Below are 18,719 nucleotides of genomic sequence, written 5' to 3'. Positions count from 1 at the left end.
ATTTCTGTTTGCAGAAATGGGAAATTGGAACAGGAACAAGTCTTACATAGTAAATAGTATCAAAGCCAAGGTACCAATATTGGTACAGAAAACACACAAAACAAACAGTACACTGTAGAAAAGGTCACTCACTCATCACTGTGCAGATGAAACTTAGTTAAAAGTAAAAAAAATAAATAAATAAAATAAATCGTTAAAAGTAGAAAAAAAAGTTGAAAAACAAAACAACACAAAACAAAATCTCAGGTTGCTGGCAATGAAATCTAAAGAAAAGCTATTATGGAAAAGTGAAACCATTTGTGGACAGGATAGACCTGACTAGTTCTGAACAGTGATTGGTAATTACAGCTGTCAATCACATATTTAACCCTCCTACCTGGATGAAAATGCTTGTGACTGGCCAAAATGCACAAGGTATAGTTTCTACAGCCTGAAAACACAGAATAGATGTAGATTTTCAATGTGCTGATGGTGAATTATTCGTATGAAACTCTTCACTGCATCTTGTCTTACCTTCGCAGAGGTTTCAAACCAGCCAACAAATCCATATTCCTTAGTGAAGTTCTCCAGTTTGGGTAATTTGGGACACAAACCATGACGCCGCTGGTCACACTTGTTAGCCAATAAGACGGTTGGAACAGGCCGACCGTTGCTCAGAGCAACCTGACAGAACCAGATAAGAGACAAGTCAGAAAAAAAAGTAGAAATGATGCAGAATTTCAACTTTTCTTCCTTTTGTTTCTGATTTCTGATGTTCACTTGCTCCACAAAAACGCTTGTTTACAGGCAGATAAACTACAAACCTAAAGACTGACCTCACTGGCTTTTAGCTTCTCTTTACGTCCTTTTCGATTCTATTGTTCTCTGTTCCCTAAAGCTTCTACTGTTTTGTCCTGCTTCCTTATATTTTTTCTGTTGTTGCCTGCCTGTAATAATCCACCTTAGAGTCCAGGTCTCCTTTCCACTTCAGCACGGCCTGAAACGTTGACAGTCGGGTCATGTCGAAGACCACCAGCGCTCCCACTGCCTCTCTGTAGTACACCCGGGTCATGTTGCCATAGCGTTCTTGTCCTGTTGAGTAAAAACAGGAGAGTCAAGCAAGGTTATTATTGTAAACAAAAACTAACGAAATGACGAAAACTAGAATTGTAAAAACATTTTCGTTAACTGAAATACATAAAACTGTCATTCAAAGAAAAAAACGATAACTGAAACTGTATTGTGTGCTTACAAAACTAACTAAAACATAAAAATAATGGAAAAAATTTGCTTCGTTTTCGTCTTTGTCAACGGCGGATTGATACAAAAGCGACTTATTTCGCTCTAGCAATTTTATCTAGTGGTACTTCACGGTCCGTCACTTCTCGTCACTTGTTGTTTAGTCGTCTTCTCATCCCCACTCTACCTGGAAACATGGAGACTAAAGTTGGGAAAAAGCAGCAGAGTCCTGTACAGGATTTATGTGAATACCATGGCGAAGAAGAGAAAAGATACGACAAAACTAAAATTAATACTAAAACTAAACTAAAACTAAACATTTAGAAAAAAATTAAAACTAATAAAAACTGGCAAACCTGCTCTAAAAACTAATTCAAACTAACTGAATTAGAGAAAAAAAAGTCAAAACTAAATAAAACTAAACTATAATGAAAAATCCAAACTATTATAACCTTGGAGTCAACATAATAAATATCATTTTTTTCTACCTAAATTTCAGTTATGGTTACATACAGCGGATCAAAAGAAAGTTACACAACCAGACACAAATGTGATTAAAGCAACATCAGAGACAAATACGTAATCAGTTTAGTTCATTTCACATGGTGTTCTCAAAAATCAGAAGTTATTACTTTGTGAATGAGCTGCAACACAACATAGATTTGATATGATGTGGTTTGATATTAGTGGTACTAATAAGACATTTTATAAACTGTCAGTAGAAATCAGCTTTAGTGTGTTCAGATCCAGACACAGTTTCTACCGTTGAACAATCAGGCTTAATGGCTGAAGTCACTCACCGAGGGAAAATGAATGCTACACAAAATAAAAATCACTGCCACTGGTGATGGATTTACTTTTTAATTACTCCTTTTTTCATCTTCCTGTCTCATCTGACTAGATGGACCCCCTCATGTGCCCCCACCCTACTGCATCTTTATAGACTGGAACAACATCTGCAAATTAGATTTAGAAATTAGAAATGAGAAATATTCTGTCTAAAAATGATGCTGAAAAACTAATTCATGCATTTATCACATCTAGATTAGACTATTGTAACTCCCTACACCAGTGTTTTTCAACCTTGGGGTCGGGACCCCATGTGGGGTCGCCTGGAATTTCTAGTGATTGATAAAAATAAAAACTTACTAAAAAAAATATATGGTGAGTTGAGAGAGACAATAACAATACATAAAAGACATGAAACTGTGAAGCTGAAACTGAAGCACTGCGGTACTGTTTATCTGTCAAATGTTCATTGTGGTCAGTTTCAGATGCTGCAGCTCTTTCATAATTCATAGTTTGAGTTATTGTTTGTTCAGTATTAATTGTCAGCCTTGTAAATCCAAGCTGGACTGACTGTACATATCCTGACCAAGGAAAATCAAATTCTCACTTTGTGCAGTAATCTACACCTGACTTTACTGCCTCCGTCCAGAATAATATACATTATTTAGACTAAATGTGGTCTAAAATTAACGTTTATTTGCAATATAGCATAGTAAACTATTTTAGTTTTAGCCTCCATTTTGAATGTCTGGGGTCGCCAGAAATTTGTGATGTTAAAATGGGGTCATGAGCCAAAAAAGGTTGGGAACCACTGCCCTACACACAGCGTGTCCTAAAAGTTCCCTAAGAAGTTTTCAACTGGTTCAGAATGCAGCAGCAAGACTATTAGCAGAAACTAACAGAAGAGAGCACATCACCCCTGTGCTCCAAACACTTCACTGGCTTCTAGTTGAGTTTAGAATTACATTTAAAATCCTCCTTCTTACATTTAAGACCATTAATGGTATGGGCTCTTCTTATCTCACAGGTGCTCACGTATCGTACCATCCCAACAGAAGACTTCGGTCTCTGAAAGCAGGTCTACTGGTAGTTCCCAGGGTCTGTAAAAGTACAGTAGGAGCTAGAGCAGGGGTGTCAAACTCATTTTAGTTCAGGGGCCACATTCAGCCTGATTTGATCTCAAGCGGGCCGGACCAGTAAAATAACAGTATAAAAAAAAGCAAAATTCTATTATGATCAGGTTTACGTCTACAAAGTTTCCTTAAAAATCTGAATAACATGAACAACTTGAATTGTCTTAAGAAAAACAAGTGCAATTTTAACAATATTGTACCTCGGTTTATCAGCTTATCATTTACGCATGTACATTACAATCACACAAAACATTAAGTAACAGGCAGAATATTGGTAAAATTGCATTTACTTTTCTTAAGACATTTCTGTTTCTTCATATTTGTTCAGGTTATTCACATTTTTTGTAAATGTATAGTTTGGTAATGTAAACATTTTCCTGTAATTGTACTTTTTTTACACCAAAAAACAAAAAGAAAATTTGGAATTGTCATTATTTATAGGTTATTAAGATAATATTTTACTGGTCTGACCCACTTGAAATCTAACTGGACTGTATGTGGAACCCTGAATTAAAATGATTTGGACACCATTGATTGTTCATATCTTCAGTGTAATTTTTAAAATTTTTCACAAATTCATCTCACGGGCCGGATTGGACCCTTTGGCAGGCCGGATTTGGCCCCCAGGCCGCATGTTTGACACCCCTGAGCTAGAGCCTCTAGTTACCAAGCTCCTCTCTTATGAAATCAGCCTCAGCTAATATTAAACAGGCCGACACAGTCTCTACATTTAAGATTAGACTGAAAACATTCATCTTTGAAAGGGCTTATGGTCAGGCTAGTTAAAAACAGACTAAACCCACAGTTCAGTCTAAGCTGGCCTAGGAGCCTGTTTCTGGTACTACGGAGCAAGGTTATAATAGTTTTGGATTTTTCATCATAGTTTAGTTTTAGTTAGTTTTGACTTTTTTTCTCTAATTCAGTTAGTTTTACTTAGTTTTTAAAGCAGGTTTGCTAGTTTTTATTAATTTTCGTTTTCTTCTAAATGCTTAGTTTTAGTTTAGTTCTAGTATTAGTTTTAGTTTCGTCATATCTTTTCTTTTCTTCTCCGTCGTATTCAAATAAATCCCGTACAGGACTCTGCTGCTTTCTCCCAACTTTAGTCTGCGTGTTTCCAGGTAGAGTGGGGACCAGAAGATGTCTGTAAATGACAAGTGACAAGAAGTGATGTACCGTGAAGTGTCGTACAGTGCTGCTAGCTAAAACTGCTCAAGTGAAATAAATCAATTTCATATCAATCCAAAATTGACAAAGACGAAAACGAAGGGAATTTTATCCATAATTTTTATCCGTTTTAGTGAGTTTTGTAAACACACAATACTGTTTCAGTTAGTCATCATTTTTTCTTTTAATTATAGTTTTTATTTATTTCAGTTAACGAAAATGTTTTTACAATTCTAGTTTTCGTCATTTCGTTAGTTTTCGTTAACGATAATAACCTTGCTACGGACCACTTTTGTCTGTACTTACAATTCACAATTTATAGTTTACTTAGTCTGTTCATCACATTATGTCCCTTTTCCCCACTCCCCTCTGGGGGAGTGGCTACTGTTTCAGTTGTAGCCATCTGGGGCCCAATGAAGACAGGATCTGAGATGGACCCGCTCATGTGCCCCCACCCTACTGTATCTTTACAGTCTGGAACTACATCTGCAACTGGACGTCCATCAGTCCTGGTGCATCTACAGTCTGTCCATCCATGGGATTGGATCTCTCCTTCACTGTGGTTCTCCCTGAGGTTTCCCTTTTCCCACTGTTGTTTTTGTAGTTTTTCCTTGCCAAGAAGGAGGGTCTACGGACAGGGGATGCCCGGGACATTAATCCATTCCCTTCATTTACTATTTATTTGACTTGTTTGTTTTCATATCCAACTAATTCTGTAAAGCCCTGTGAGGCAACCTTGTTGTGATATACAGTGGTGTGCAAAAATATTAAAACACTTGTCAAATCTTGAGAAACTGGTGATTTATTTGTTCCCAGAGCCTGAATGTCACTTTTTTGCCATTGCAAAAGGAAAAGGCAAAGGTACTGAGAATATTTCACTTACAAATTTATCAGTCCAGTCCTTTTTTTTTAAAAATTTTACTCTAATGTTTAGCGTAGCCCCCCTCGGTAGCAATCACAGCAGCGTATCTTTCTGGCATTGTGACAATGTATTTTCTGAGAGTTTCAACCCCAATGTCATTCTACACTCTCAGAAGCTCATTCCAGAAAGTTTCCTTAGATTGTTGCCAAGGGGGGCCACACTAAATATTAGAGTAAAATGAAAAAAAAAAAAGGACTGGACAGTAGCTTTGCCTTTTGCAATGGCAAAAAAAGTGACATTCAGGCTCTGGGAACAAATAACCCACCAGTTTCTTAAGATTTGACAAGTGTTCTAATATTTTTGCACACCACGATAGGGCTCTACAAATACAACTGAATTGAAATGAATTGAATCTTCAGTTGCCATTTTATAAATATACAAAGTGTTCACAAAGTCTTTTTACAATTCAAAAAATCTATTACAAAAGCACTTGATGAGGTATGTTAATCAGATTTGTTCTATGCACTCCGTGGTTACCAAAGATTTTAAGCACATTGCCTTTGTGTATTTCAGGTACTCTGTTGATGAAATAGGTTCTGTTAAATAAGCCCCTAAAAAATGTCTACTCCTCAAGAAGAAACACAATGTGTGTTGTCGTTTATTGAAACAAAATTGGATATGCAGACTCAGCAAATAACTCACTGTGTGGGTTCCTAAATCAAACATTTCCAGACCAGGGACGGCCCAATTCCCCGGACACCCCATTCACCAGATGTCACTCCACTGGATTTGTTTCTATGGGGTCATGTTAAAGATACTGTGTACTGAACAAAAATATGGGACATTAACACCCTGAAGTAAAAGATCACTGATGCCATTGACACCATTGATGAGTCTATGATAAAGAAATCCAGAACCAACTGGATGTGCTTTGTGAAACTAATGGTGTAAATATAAAGGTGCATTAGATGAAGCAAAATAACGTCAAGATTAACATTTCATTTTGTAATAATTTCCACAGATTTGTCTTTCCATTTCCTTTTGTAGTAAATTTGTTAAATTGTAAATAGACTTTGTGGACATCCTGTATTTATGTGTTGACTAAAATTGAGTTTTTCATTGGACTTGAACTGCTTGAATTTCAACACAAAACTGGAAAAATTGTGGTGTTCTAAAACTTTTGACCGGTAGTGTACTTTAAACCCTTTAACCCCTGAGACATTATTCCAGGTAAACATGCTGCTGTGAATTTGTGTCTGTTTCGGTGTCATTAAAGCTGCTGTGAGTATGTGTTTGTGTTCCTTTTCTTCAGTGGTTTTGGTTTACTGTGTGTTTTAGGGTCAAAACAGGGTGGAATAACAGAAAAAGACAAAGAGAGGAAATAAAGTTTTACAGGTTTTGCTAAATAAGACACTCAGAATGCACATCAATGACACATTTAGGATGTTGAACATGAACTGTGAACTGGAACACACTGAACAACAAGGATTTGAATTTTGACCCAGTAGTTTTTGTTTTCGGGCTAGTTGTTTTTTGGCACCTAGTTGAACTCCAAAAAGCAATTACGAGGCTGAAACTCGGTAAAAACTAAATAAAAGAAATAAAGGAAAATCACCACAACATTGGAAACAACAGTAAAAAAAAAAAAAAAAAAAAAAAAAAAAAAGGACAAGGAAAACTGACTATTTTTTTAACAAGTTGGTCTCACTCACTGCTCTGTGTTTAGCCCACCATTATACAGGTGGGGGGGGGGGGGGGGTACTGAGCATGCTCAGATGTCGGTGGAAAGAACAAGGTCTATTCTATCAGCAGGATTTGAAATGTTTCCTGTTGAGCAAATGGTTGAATTTTTATGAATATTTAAAATAAATCATGCATTCAGAACATTCACAACAGACACATCAGGGGTTAAAGGGTTAATTTTAGAGTTTTTCTGTGCTTAGCTTAACATTACACATTTTTGCTGAATCACGTGCAGATACACGCAGGAAAAACACATCTTCTATTGCATGTAAGTATGAGTGTGTGACCACGGCTGTGTCCGTGTGGCTGAATACATGAATACATCTCTATCCCAGCCACTAACTTCCTCCACATGATCCTAATATAGAGGTGAATCAGCATATGAGCATCTGATACACACAGACACACAAAACACACTCACACACATGATCTACACAGCAAGATCGCAAAAAAAGTAGAACAAAAAAACCCTCTGGCTTGTGTGTAAAACACTTACAAGTTAAAGCAGTTTGGAGGTTGTTTCCATACAGCAGATACCATCTTTCCAGCGACGCTAAACCTCTGTTAACGCGATCTGATCAGCGCTAACTGCTCACTTCCAGGTCAACTATTACACATTTGAGTGGTTTATCTCCAGGCTCTTACATTTACATCCAACTCCTGTGACCTTAAAGCCCTCTTCTGCTCACAAACACACATTTCTCAATAGGTGTTCATTGGAATATGTGACTGTCACTGTGCAGAATTATGTCTGAAACTGAGGGTTTTCTCACACTGATCTGCTGGAGGAGGAATGACAATGATATGACAAATGGGATCACAGATATTTCCCAGCTCGTCTTGATCTTCTATACAACAGAAAACTGACTGATCACTGCACAATGATGTAAAGTGAAAGGGGAGCAAGAACCTGGATCTAGTGTTCGACAATGAACAAATTTTAGACATCCCAGATGAGATTTAGTTTAATATTTTTAGAGGTTTTGAAGTTTTTTGGAGATAATCTTGTTAAAATGTAATTATTACAGATTAATGAGTATTGTCGTTTCATCCTATGTAATTAGCTGATTTTCCATTGGACATCTGCACAAACCTTTACTGATATTTACTAAATGTTGAAAAAACAGAAGTGCGTGATGTCAGTTTTTCCATTCAATCACAAATGTGATGCTTTCTTTCTTTATTATTGCGAGATGACAACAAATGTCATTGCAGAAACATGGCGACGAGCATAAATATGGTGTTGATTTACAGATATATTCCTTATTATTATATATTACCCCTCTATTTTGTACTAAATTAAAAAATGATTGGGTTTCCTGGTGTGTCCACACATAACACGACATGTTTCTTCTTCTTCTTCGCTTGTTGTTACGTCAGTCAATGTCCGTTTTTTTAATTCACCTGACTCTAGTTGCGAAAAAAAGTTCTTTCCATTGCAGTTTTGCGTGACATTCCATTTGCGCTACGCCTGAAAAACTAACTCTTGCCAGCGCAAAAACTTTTAATTGAAAAATTTGACTTTTGGGGAAATTGTCGTTTTTCCATTAGGTAAATTTTTATGTGCAAGTTATATTTGCGCAATTTGAGGGTCAATGGAAAAGCGACTACTGACTCCTTCCTGCAAGATTAAAAAATGTTTTTTTTTTAAGACCTTTATTTAGCCAGTTAGAATCCCATTGAGATCAGGATGTCTTTTACAACAGTTACCTGGCCAAGATGTCAGCAGCACATGCCATGAAAGCAAACAGGTTTTTACAGACAAGTAGTAACAATAAATGTAAACAAACAGTAGTAATATTGTAACAACAGAAAAGTTAGACAGTTTTTTAAAGTGCAGTTGATAAAATGCAAAATTTTTGTTGAGATCACAGCAATTTAAAAACACAGACATTGTCCAATTGACTCTCACTGTCTTGTTCATAAGACGGAGCGAAAGGCTTGAAATGACATGAGTTCTGGTATTTTCAGTTCCACTTGAAGTGTGTTCAAGGTAGAGGGGGTGGCACAGCTAAAAGCTCGCTTCCCCAATTCAGACAAAGAATACTGACTGGTTGATCTTTGGAGAAAACAGGATAGGTATGACGGTACCATACCTAGAAGAGCTTTGTAGGTTAAGGTTAACCAATGGGTCAACCTTTGCAAATTCAAAGACGGCCTCTCAGCTTTAGCATATAGTTCACAATGATGAGTGAGATGATTTCAACCAGTAAAAAAGTGTAGTGCATAATGGTAAACATTCACTTCAACAACACTTCAGTTCAACAACAACAACTATTAAAATTGATTGAACGTCAAAGTTGATTGAATTAACTGAATACTGAACCAACAGTAAAAATCTAGGTAGTTGTAGGTGTGACTTTCATTTTTAAGCAAATATATTCCTCTCAAAATCAGAAATTCAAGATTAGAAGTCTGATACTTGTTCATCATAGGAGAGTCCTCTTGATATCAGTTAATGAAATCTGTATCTGTAAATTTACTTGTACACGATGGTCTAAACTACACAGGCTGGTATAAAAAACAAAACAAAACAGTGACAGTCATTTATTTGTTAAAATATGAAAAACAGCACTTGTTTTTATGACAGAAACTGAAATCAGGAGAAAACAACAACAACAAAAACACCAGAATTTTAAAATAAACATTTTCCTCTTGGTTGAAATCATAGACTAAACATAAAGATCGATGAACCTGATGTCGTTTTATGCTGTTATGGAGAAGTGAAATGAGACTGAGACATGGACTAGAGCAGGAGAGTTATGTCCAGGTCAGGCTGACAAAAACTGATCAGTGACTGGTAATAGGGGTGTGTGTTGGCAAGAATCTGGTGATACGATACAAATCACAATACTAGGATCATAATACAATATATCACAATATATCATGATACTGTTAAAAAGGCAATTTTTGTTGTTGTTCTTTTTAAATGATTATTTCCTTGAAGAATTGAATTACACCAGAAATATGCACAAAAACTAAACACATTTGTATTTGATCAGAACAGGATCTAATGCTGTGTCACAAAATGTTCCTGTGTTAAAACTTAAATTATATTTTACAGACATTACAGTTTAAGATCCTATTCAAATGTTCATATTCTATTAGTTCATATCTAACATAATAACATTACTTTTGTGCAATCCCAACAAAGGAACTAGCATTATTTAACAAAAGAGTGTTAAATAATAATAATTTTATATACATATATATATATATATATATATATATATATATATATATATATATATATATATATATATATATATATATATATATATATATATGTCAGGGTAGAGACTGCGATCTGGTAGGATCGGCGATTCTACCAGTAGAGACGCCGATCGTAGTCTCTACCAGTAGAAACTCCGATCAGAGTCTCTACTGGTAGAAACTCCAATCCGAACCCTAACCCTAACCCTTCTACTGGCAGGATTGGAGTTTCTACCAGTAGAGACTCTGATCGGAGTTTCTACTGGTAGAGACTACGATCGGAGTCTCTACTGGTAGAATCGCCGATCCTACCAGATCGCAGTCTCTACCCTTACATATATATAGTGAACCTCCACAATATCTGCCTTTGAATAAATACTTAAAAATGTCAATACAGTACTTTTTAATATCGATACAGTATTGTAAAATTAAATATCACAATACACTGCAGAACTGATTTTTTCTTACACCTCTAATCGGTAATTATATCTATCAATCACATGTTTCACCCTCCTACCTGTCTAAAAATATCTGATTAGATTTAGGCTTTGTCCACCCAGAGACAAAAACGATTTAACGATTTCTTTTTTGTATTAAAAAAGTTTTTCTGTAAACATGGAATCAGCTCAATAAATGTGTGCCCTCACAAACCACTACAAATGCTGTAATACATATATGTCGAGGCCCAAAACGGAATCTGGCCCGATTCTGAATCGGGCCGGCCCAGAATGGAATTCTATTCTAGGCCGGCCTAGAATGGAATGCTGCTTCTATAATGTTATTTTTATACCATGTTTAATGCAAATGATCCATAATTCCATAATTTGTCATAATTTTACATTTTCAGTCTTACATACCTTGAGTAACTATTGTCAATTTCAGTCGATTTCACTGTACCATATATTGGTGGGGAGTACCACTAGGTTCTATTTGTAAATAAAGTGTATTATAGTTTACAATTAAAATGTTGTTTGTTTCATTTTTTTTCACATATTTGCAAATTCCATGTATTGATTTTTGTAGTAATTTAGATCATTTGCATTAAACATGGTGTAAAAATAACATTATAGCAGCAGGATTCCCTTCTAGGCCGGCCTAGAATAGAATTCCATTCTGGGCCGGCCCGATTCTGAATCGGGCCAGATTCTGTTTTGGGCCTCGACATACATATTCAAGACCTATAGATGGTGCTGAAAGGCCAAAAAAAGACACCAAATATAAAGACAAAGACGTGGAGTCTGTGCATAAAACCATTGTTGCTGTTGTTGATGGGTTTGCCGTGTGTGGGACAATGGAGTCATCCTTTCAAAAAAGAAGCGAATGGGTTTTTATCGGGAATTTTTATAGGAAATGCAAGGATGGCGTTTTGAGATTTGTTCACCTGGTGACCCAGTTTCAAAAATGTGCACATTAAATATAGGAAAATACATGATTTACACTGAAAAAATACAAAAAGCAGAGGATAATATTATTCTAAATGGTGATAAATCAATTAAGAAAAGTCAAATATAGAGGAAAAAAATGTTTTGGAAGAGCCACAAAAGTAGCACTGAGTCTTTGTGGGTTAATTTGACAAAACACTACAAACATGTTCTGAAAAATGGTGCAAAACATCATCACAGCTGACACTGTCCTTTCCTGCTGTATAAACTGCTGTGCAGAAGGTCGGCTGATGACATCACTTTATCCTTATAAATGACCAATCAGTTGTTCACGGTCACAAACAGCTTTGCGATCATTACTTGAACACACTAAGAAGGTTCATTAGTGTGTACATGTGTGAGGTCGTCACCGGTCCTTTGTCAGACTCATTTATGTAAACTCTTATCAGTGACACCAGAGGAGGCAGAATGTACTGTTCATTAATGTGGGCATGAGACGCACATTTGAGGGACAAGGGAGACGAGTGTGTTGACAAGTGGATACATGAGGGTTTTATGAGCTGAATACAAAGAGGGTTTCTCCTGAGAATGAATACTCGTTGATAAGGTCATCGTATAAGCTGGGAAACTCAGCATTTAATCAGCAGAAACAGAGGTTAACCACATTGTATAAGTAGTAACTTCTCATGTCATGCATTGTCATTGTGGGATGCATCTGCAAGATACAAACATGAATGAGAAGCTGCAGCTGTAGTTTTCAGTAGTCGCACTTTACCAGAATTGATGTATAATTAGATGTCAACTGACAAAATGACACAGTTAACCACTGGCCTCAAACTGACTGTAGCGGTCCTTCAGATTAAAGTCGCAGATCCTGAGCGTTTCATACAGATGCTTTAATCTCAGTTTGTAACACTGTGAAAACTATACAAAAAACACAAAGCAACACAATATACAGTTTAACAAATAATTCACACTAAACATTCACAATAATTAACACACTAACACAACACTGCACCTCGCTCCGCTCTCCGAGGGCGCTATCTAATGTCCCGAATGAAGCCGTCTATGCTAGCCAATGTTTAGCTCTGTCTACACATTACAACGGTAAACCGGACAAACACGGCGATACACAAACAGAACAAAACAAACAAAAGGCATACAAAATGGTTCAAACAAGTCTCAAACAAATAAACAATAAATTATATTTTACATTTTTTACCACATTCTCAAATCCCGGCTCCACACTATGAGGTAAAAGCTGGAAGTATAACTCAACAAAAAACACACGAAGAAGAAAATATGAGACCTTCAAAATAAAATAGTATACACTAAAGAAGGTGCTATAGGATCACAATCTGTTGTAATCACTGCACATCAATATAAATCATTTAGTGCAAAAGCCATTTACACTGACATCACATTTTTAATATGGATGCACCAATACCAATACCAGTGTCAGGTATCGGGTCCGATACTCAGCGTGTGTACTCATACTTGTAAAAGTACTTGAAAACAGCCACGCCGATACCACTTACAGCAGCGTGACATTTGCAGTTCAGTGCAGCAGGAGCAGTAATGTGTGGGAAGTGTGAGGAGTGTGGAGATTCTTCAAAATAAATGACGGTGACAAAAGTAACGCTGACTGCAAGTAACGTTAAAGACACAGATGGAGCGTTCTGTCTGTCCTCTGCGTACGTTCCATTCGTTTTTCAGGTGCTCGCAGATGCATATGCAGACGGAGAATACCACCGGGAACCGTGGAGGTAGAGGATCTGTTCAAAGAGCAACTGTGAGTTAGTGAAAAACTGCTGACATATTTATGACAACTACCCAGGGCTCGGGCAGTTTCTATCCTACTTATAATACTATGGGGGTAAGGAGTGGTGTGGACCGTGCCGCCAGCGGAAGTGAAAATGAAACTTAACGCTCATTTAGCTTTTCCCTACCTCCTGAAGGTTCACTTTTAAACCTTACCAGTGGAAATGCTGCAACATTAGTATCACATTAGTGTTACCTCTATCGTCTCCATGTTTATTACCTCCGCCAAGGAGGTTATGTTTTTGCCGGTGTTGGTTTGTCTGTCTGTCCGTGTGCAAGATAACTCAAAAAGTTAGGGACGGATATGGATGAAAATTTCAGGAAATATTGAGAGTGGCACAAGGAACAAATGATTAAATTTTGGTGGTGATGGGGGGGGGGGGCACTGATCTGCCTTGGTGGAGGTCTGCGCTCTCCAAGTGCTTTTCTAGTTATTACTGACTTTCTTCTTCTTCTCAAAAAAGTTTACTTTTCTTTGTGGTATTTGTCCAGAATGGTTAATTAAGAGCGGCGCCCCCTGGTGGATTGATTGAGAAACGCTCATTCCAACGCTTTAAATGTCAGTAGCAGCACTTTGTTCCAGTCAGACTAATGACTACGACAATAAAGCATATTTTCAAAAGGAACTATTGAGAATTATAATGGTATTATTATGTACTCATATTGGTACTCGGTATCGGCAAGTACTCAAATGTAAGTACTTGTACTTGTACTCGGTGGTATCGGTGCCTCCCTAATTTTTAATATCATACAATTAACATGAAGATACATTGCATTTATGGAAACTTCAACTTAAGGTGGCTTGCTAGATTTTGTTGTATGTCGTATAAAAATTCCAAACTCTCAACAGCAGGGGAAGTCATGTACCTGAATACACTTATGACTACCAAAACCAAGAGACTCAACACTACGTATCCACAGACTGTATCACTCACTGAATAAAGTATAAACCTCATTGTTTGCGCACATCTGTATTACAGTATTACCAAGTTCTCCTCTTCAAACTAGAACTCAGCCGGTTACTTTGACACTCAGTCAAAATAACACTGTGATATATAATCATCACATGCTGCGTCAGCTGATAGTTTACATCAGTGTTTCCTAACCACTGTGCTGCGGCACATAAGTGTGCCATGAGAAATCATTAGGTGTGCCATGGAAGATTACCCAGTATCTCCTGATTGGTACTCTAAACAAGCAGTGTGGTTTAGATACGTATGACTGCATGTGCCAGTGATCCTCTCTACAACAACCGTCTACTGTTTCCCTTTGCAAAGTGAAAGTGAACCGGCCCTGATGTGGTGCATTCTGTTGATAAAGCCCCCCTCCCTAGTGATGCGTGGATCAATGGGTTACCCACGGGCTCGCGGATGAGGTTTGGGGGGGGGGGGGGGATATGCCTCTATTATACTATTATACCCCATTCTGGCAAACAAAGCTACTTCAGTTCTGTTCCCTTTCTCCATCTATGTGAGGTGGGCTTTTCAAGCATGACTGCTGTAAAAATGAAAAAAGAGAGACTCAGAGCTGTTGAGGAAGATCTTCGTGTGTGTCTTCCTTTGATTCCTGCAAGAATATCAGCTTTGTGTTCAACTAAACAGGCCCAGGTTTCACACTGAGTAACTAAATTGAGACTAGATTTGCATTATATTTTAATAAATATACTTTCTGTGACATTTTTGTTTGGTGTGCCTTGTGATTTTTCTGCTATAAAATATGTGCCGTGGCTCAAAAAGGTTGGGAAACACTGGTTTACATTATAGCTCTGTTAGCTTAGCTAACAACCACAGTAAAACCACAAACCACCTCTGTTTTCTGTTCAGTTTGTGTTGTCAATAGCTGCACAAACAATCTGTTTGGAATTGAACAAACAAGGTCAGAACTGTTCCAGTTTAGTCTGAACTGTGGATCAATAAACGGCAACTTGGCAAAGATAAGACCATGACATAACTACTTTATGCCTTCATAAACCTTATAATCAAACTCACATTCAGGGTGCTTACTCTTTATGCAAATAAAACTTCCAGGCTTTTCCCAGACTTTTTAAGAACTGCTATTCCCCCCCCCCCCCCCGAGGCCTTGACTTTATGCACTTGTATATTTGCATTCCCACTCTTTTGGTTGAGATTGTACCTGTTGTGTTTAGTAGAAAAGTTCATTTTAATACATGTATGTATGAATTAATTAATGCATAATTTGCAGTAAATTATGTTTTACTGACAGAAATGTTTTCAAAACATATGAAAATCACAAAAGTGCATAGATATCACACAAGTGTCACAAGAATCATTCCAGAACCAACCATACTCTAAAATTCCACTATGAGACAAACTTTTTTCCATACTTTCTTGAGAGTTTCACACTAAACACCAGACTTTTCAAGGTCTAGAAAACAGCGTTTCAAAATTCCATATTTTTTAAGACTTTCCAGACCTGCACAAGCACCCTGTGTGTAGAAGAAATGTTGTGATCTTTTCATTTCCATCTGTGTCCAGTGGAGAAAACAAAAACAGTGCTTCTAACCTTTGCCACTTTATCACTATCTTTGACTCTAAAACTTGTTTCTTAGTGGTTCTTATCCCATCTGGTCACTTTCTGACACTTCGGTCAAAGGTCCAGTGGTGTGAGTTTTCATCAACATGAGAGACCAACAGAGTGACTCACTGCTCCCTCTAGACATCTTCAGAAGTCTTCAATCTAAACACACTAATGATTATTTTAGGTCATTTTTTTGTCCCTTTTTTTAAAAAAGTATATAACCATTCACAACAAAATTCACAACAAAATGCACTTAAAGTATGAAAAGTTAAAGCAGTCACTGTGCTATTAAATGGTCTCCGTCAGTGTTTTACTATTACATTGATGTTTTTGAATTTATTTTACTGCTGCATTAATGTGTATGTTGCATTTTACTTCCGTACATGTTTAAAGTTGAGCTCATTCCAATTTCTTTATAAACCGTCGCTAGAAACTACAACAATGCATCATATTCTTTACGATCATCATATGTTTGCAGCACTGTTGTCCTGATAAAACAGGCCTGATTGCTGTTTGATAATACATTTTCCAGTGAATTGAAGAGGATTTTTAATGATTTTATTACGTCTGCGAAGTGTAACAGCGGAGGGGTTTGTCTGTCTGTCTGTCTGTTTGTCGGTTAGCAAGATAACTCAAAAAGTTATGGATGTATTTTCATGAAATTTCCAGGAAATGTTGATACTGGCACAAGGAACAAATGATTAAATTTTGGTGGTGATGGGGGGGGGGGGGGACGGATCTGCCCTTGCAGAGGTCTGCGCTCTCCGAGTAGTTTTTTAGTTTGGCTAAATAAGGAGGGATGTTTCAAAGTCAACCCATATAGTAACATCATCCTTTAGTTCATCACAAACATTAAAAAGTTAACACATTTGGAGATGCGTGGTTGCCACTGAGCAGGAAGTAGATCAACCATTGTCATCTTAACCTCCGAAGACCCAGGAAATGTCAGCAAAGTACAAGCTTTTTTTTTTTTTTTTTTTTTTTTTATTAAATAAGTGCCTATATTGGAAACATCATGATGCAACAGTTTTTTCAAATGCAGTTTTTAAAATTTTTATGGAATGTCCTTTGTGGTGGAGAGTTTTCTTTTTTTTTTTTTTTTGTATAAGGTTGTCAAACTCTTGTCCATAAATGTGGACAGAAAACCCATAGCTGGGTCTTAGGAGGTTAAGGAAGTAAAACCAAATGTACTGGAGTAAAAAGTTCAGTTTTGCTCCCGAGATGTAGTGGAATATTAATAAAGTCATTGAGCCAATGCACATAATTCCATCCCATCACTGAACACATGAACAGAGGTGATGAGCTATGATCATGTGGGGCAGGATCTGCAAAAAGTGCACACACACACACACACCTTTGTGGACTGTAAATAACAGGCTTTAGTGGCTGCATGGTGCTGTTCATTTGCGTAAACCTGATGTCCTTGCCTCTTATTAAAAACCTGGACCCAGATGGATGACAGGTCTGCTTTATTACTGCTACCTAAAAACCCGCTCCTTTTCTCTCATAAATAAGAGGAGTGGTATTTGTCTTTGTAAACTCAGTGTGAGCTTAAGCTGTTTGTTAAACAACAGTGTGAACTCACCGGCTATGTCCCAGAGCTGCAGCCTCACCACTGTCTTATGATCCCAGTTGAGCACTTTGAGGGCGAAGTCCACCCCGATAGTGGCCCGGTAATGCTGGGAGAAGACCTGGTGCACGTAGCGTTTGATGATGGAGGTCTTCCCGACCCCCAGATCACCGATGACAAGAACTTTAAGCAAACGCTCGTGTTGCATTACTGCTGAGGTCTGCGCGTTAAATGGATGGATGAGGTGATGTCTCCAATTATTGGATCCGCATGAAAACGGCTGCAAAAATGCGCACTGTCAGAACCCAATTGTAGGATAAAAATAAGCAAATATTGCAAAAAAAAAAAAAAAAAAAAGTCCAACAAGTTACATAAAATCCTAAAAGTATATACAGTAAAAATTACGCACTTGGAATACAACGCGCACCAAACTCACTGTAGACGCCAAATACAAAATACAAAAATACGCACGCACAAAAACTGCACTGTGTACTTTTAAATTGTTTTTGTCGTACTCTCATCGTTTCACAAGTGTTGGTTGTAAGTTGTAAGTTGTAAGTTAGCGGAAGAAGAACTTGTTGCTGGATGCAGAGTAAAGCGCAAAGAACAACCAAAAAAAAAAAAAAAGAAGTGTTGTTATCTGTGCAGCCTGCGGTTTATGCGCTCATCTCCTCTCATTTGCTGCGTTGACATGTCCTCTGAAAAAAAAAAAAAAAAAAAAAAGACACAAACATAAGGAGGTCGCGGTGAAAAGTCCGTCAGCAGTTTGTCGAGCCGGAGCTGTGCACGCGGACGACCACGCCCCCTGGCCTGTCAGTCACTCTGCGTGTCCGTCCGTGGAGCGAGAGAGAGAGAGAGAGAGAGAGGAGAGAGAGGAGAGAGAGAGAGAGAGAGAGAGAGAGAGAGAGAGAGAGGAGAGAGGAGAGAGAGAGAGAGAGAGAGAGAGAGAGGTCGTTCCACCTGCACTGGAATGACACTTGAGTGTATTCTGAGTGACACCAGGGGTGAAAGGACTGTCTGCAGAGACTTACCAGACAAACAAAGGGTCATTTAGTGCGTTTACAATTCACAGAATTATATTTTTGTTGAGTGCATTTATTTATCTCATTTGACTCATTCTGATATGAATCTGAGGAAGTGGTCTCCAGCCTAGTGTTTGTTGACATAAAAACACCAGAACAGTGAAGTTTACTTTTAGTTTTACCGAGACTTTTTTCCTTTGTGAATTTTGTAGCCCCATAAATAATAATAATAATAATAATAATAATAATAATAATAATAATAAT

General features: G+C 37.4%; 1 protein-coding gene across 1 annotated transcript in view; it reads right to left on the bottom strand.

Annotated features, from left to right (window-relative positions):
• The window catches only part of LOC115438197 (ras-related protein Rab-38), a 39,024-nt gene extending 20,840 nt beyond the window's left edge, over positions 1–18,184 (bottom strand). Inside the window, exons 1-3 of the mRNA XM_030161631.1 lie at positions 17,449–18,184; positions 941–1,071; positions 514–663 (exon numbers count right to left, since the gene is read on the bottom strand). Of these exons, the coding sequence (XP_030017491.1) occupies positions 514–663; positions 941–1,071; positions 17,449–17,641 (474 nt within the window). The 5' untranslated portion in view covers positions 17,642–18,184. The remainder of the gene's footprint in view (positions 1–513; positions 664–940; positions 1,072–17,448) is intronic.
• Between the last annotated feature and the right edge of the window lie 535 nt (positions 18,185–18,719).

This window comes from Sphaeramia orbicularis, chromosome 18 (genome assembly GCF_902148855.1).
Source record: "Sphaeramia orbicularis chromosome 18, fSphaOr1.1, whole genome shotgun sequence".
NCBI lineage: Eukaryota > Metazoa > Chordata > Actinopteri > Kurtiformes > Apogonidae > Sphaeramia > Sphaeramia orbicularis.
The sequence above is the reverse complement of the archived record's forward strand: the minus strand, read 5'-3'. Positions and strand labels throughout refer to the sequence as shown.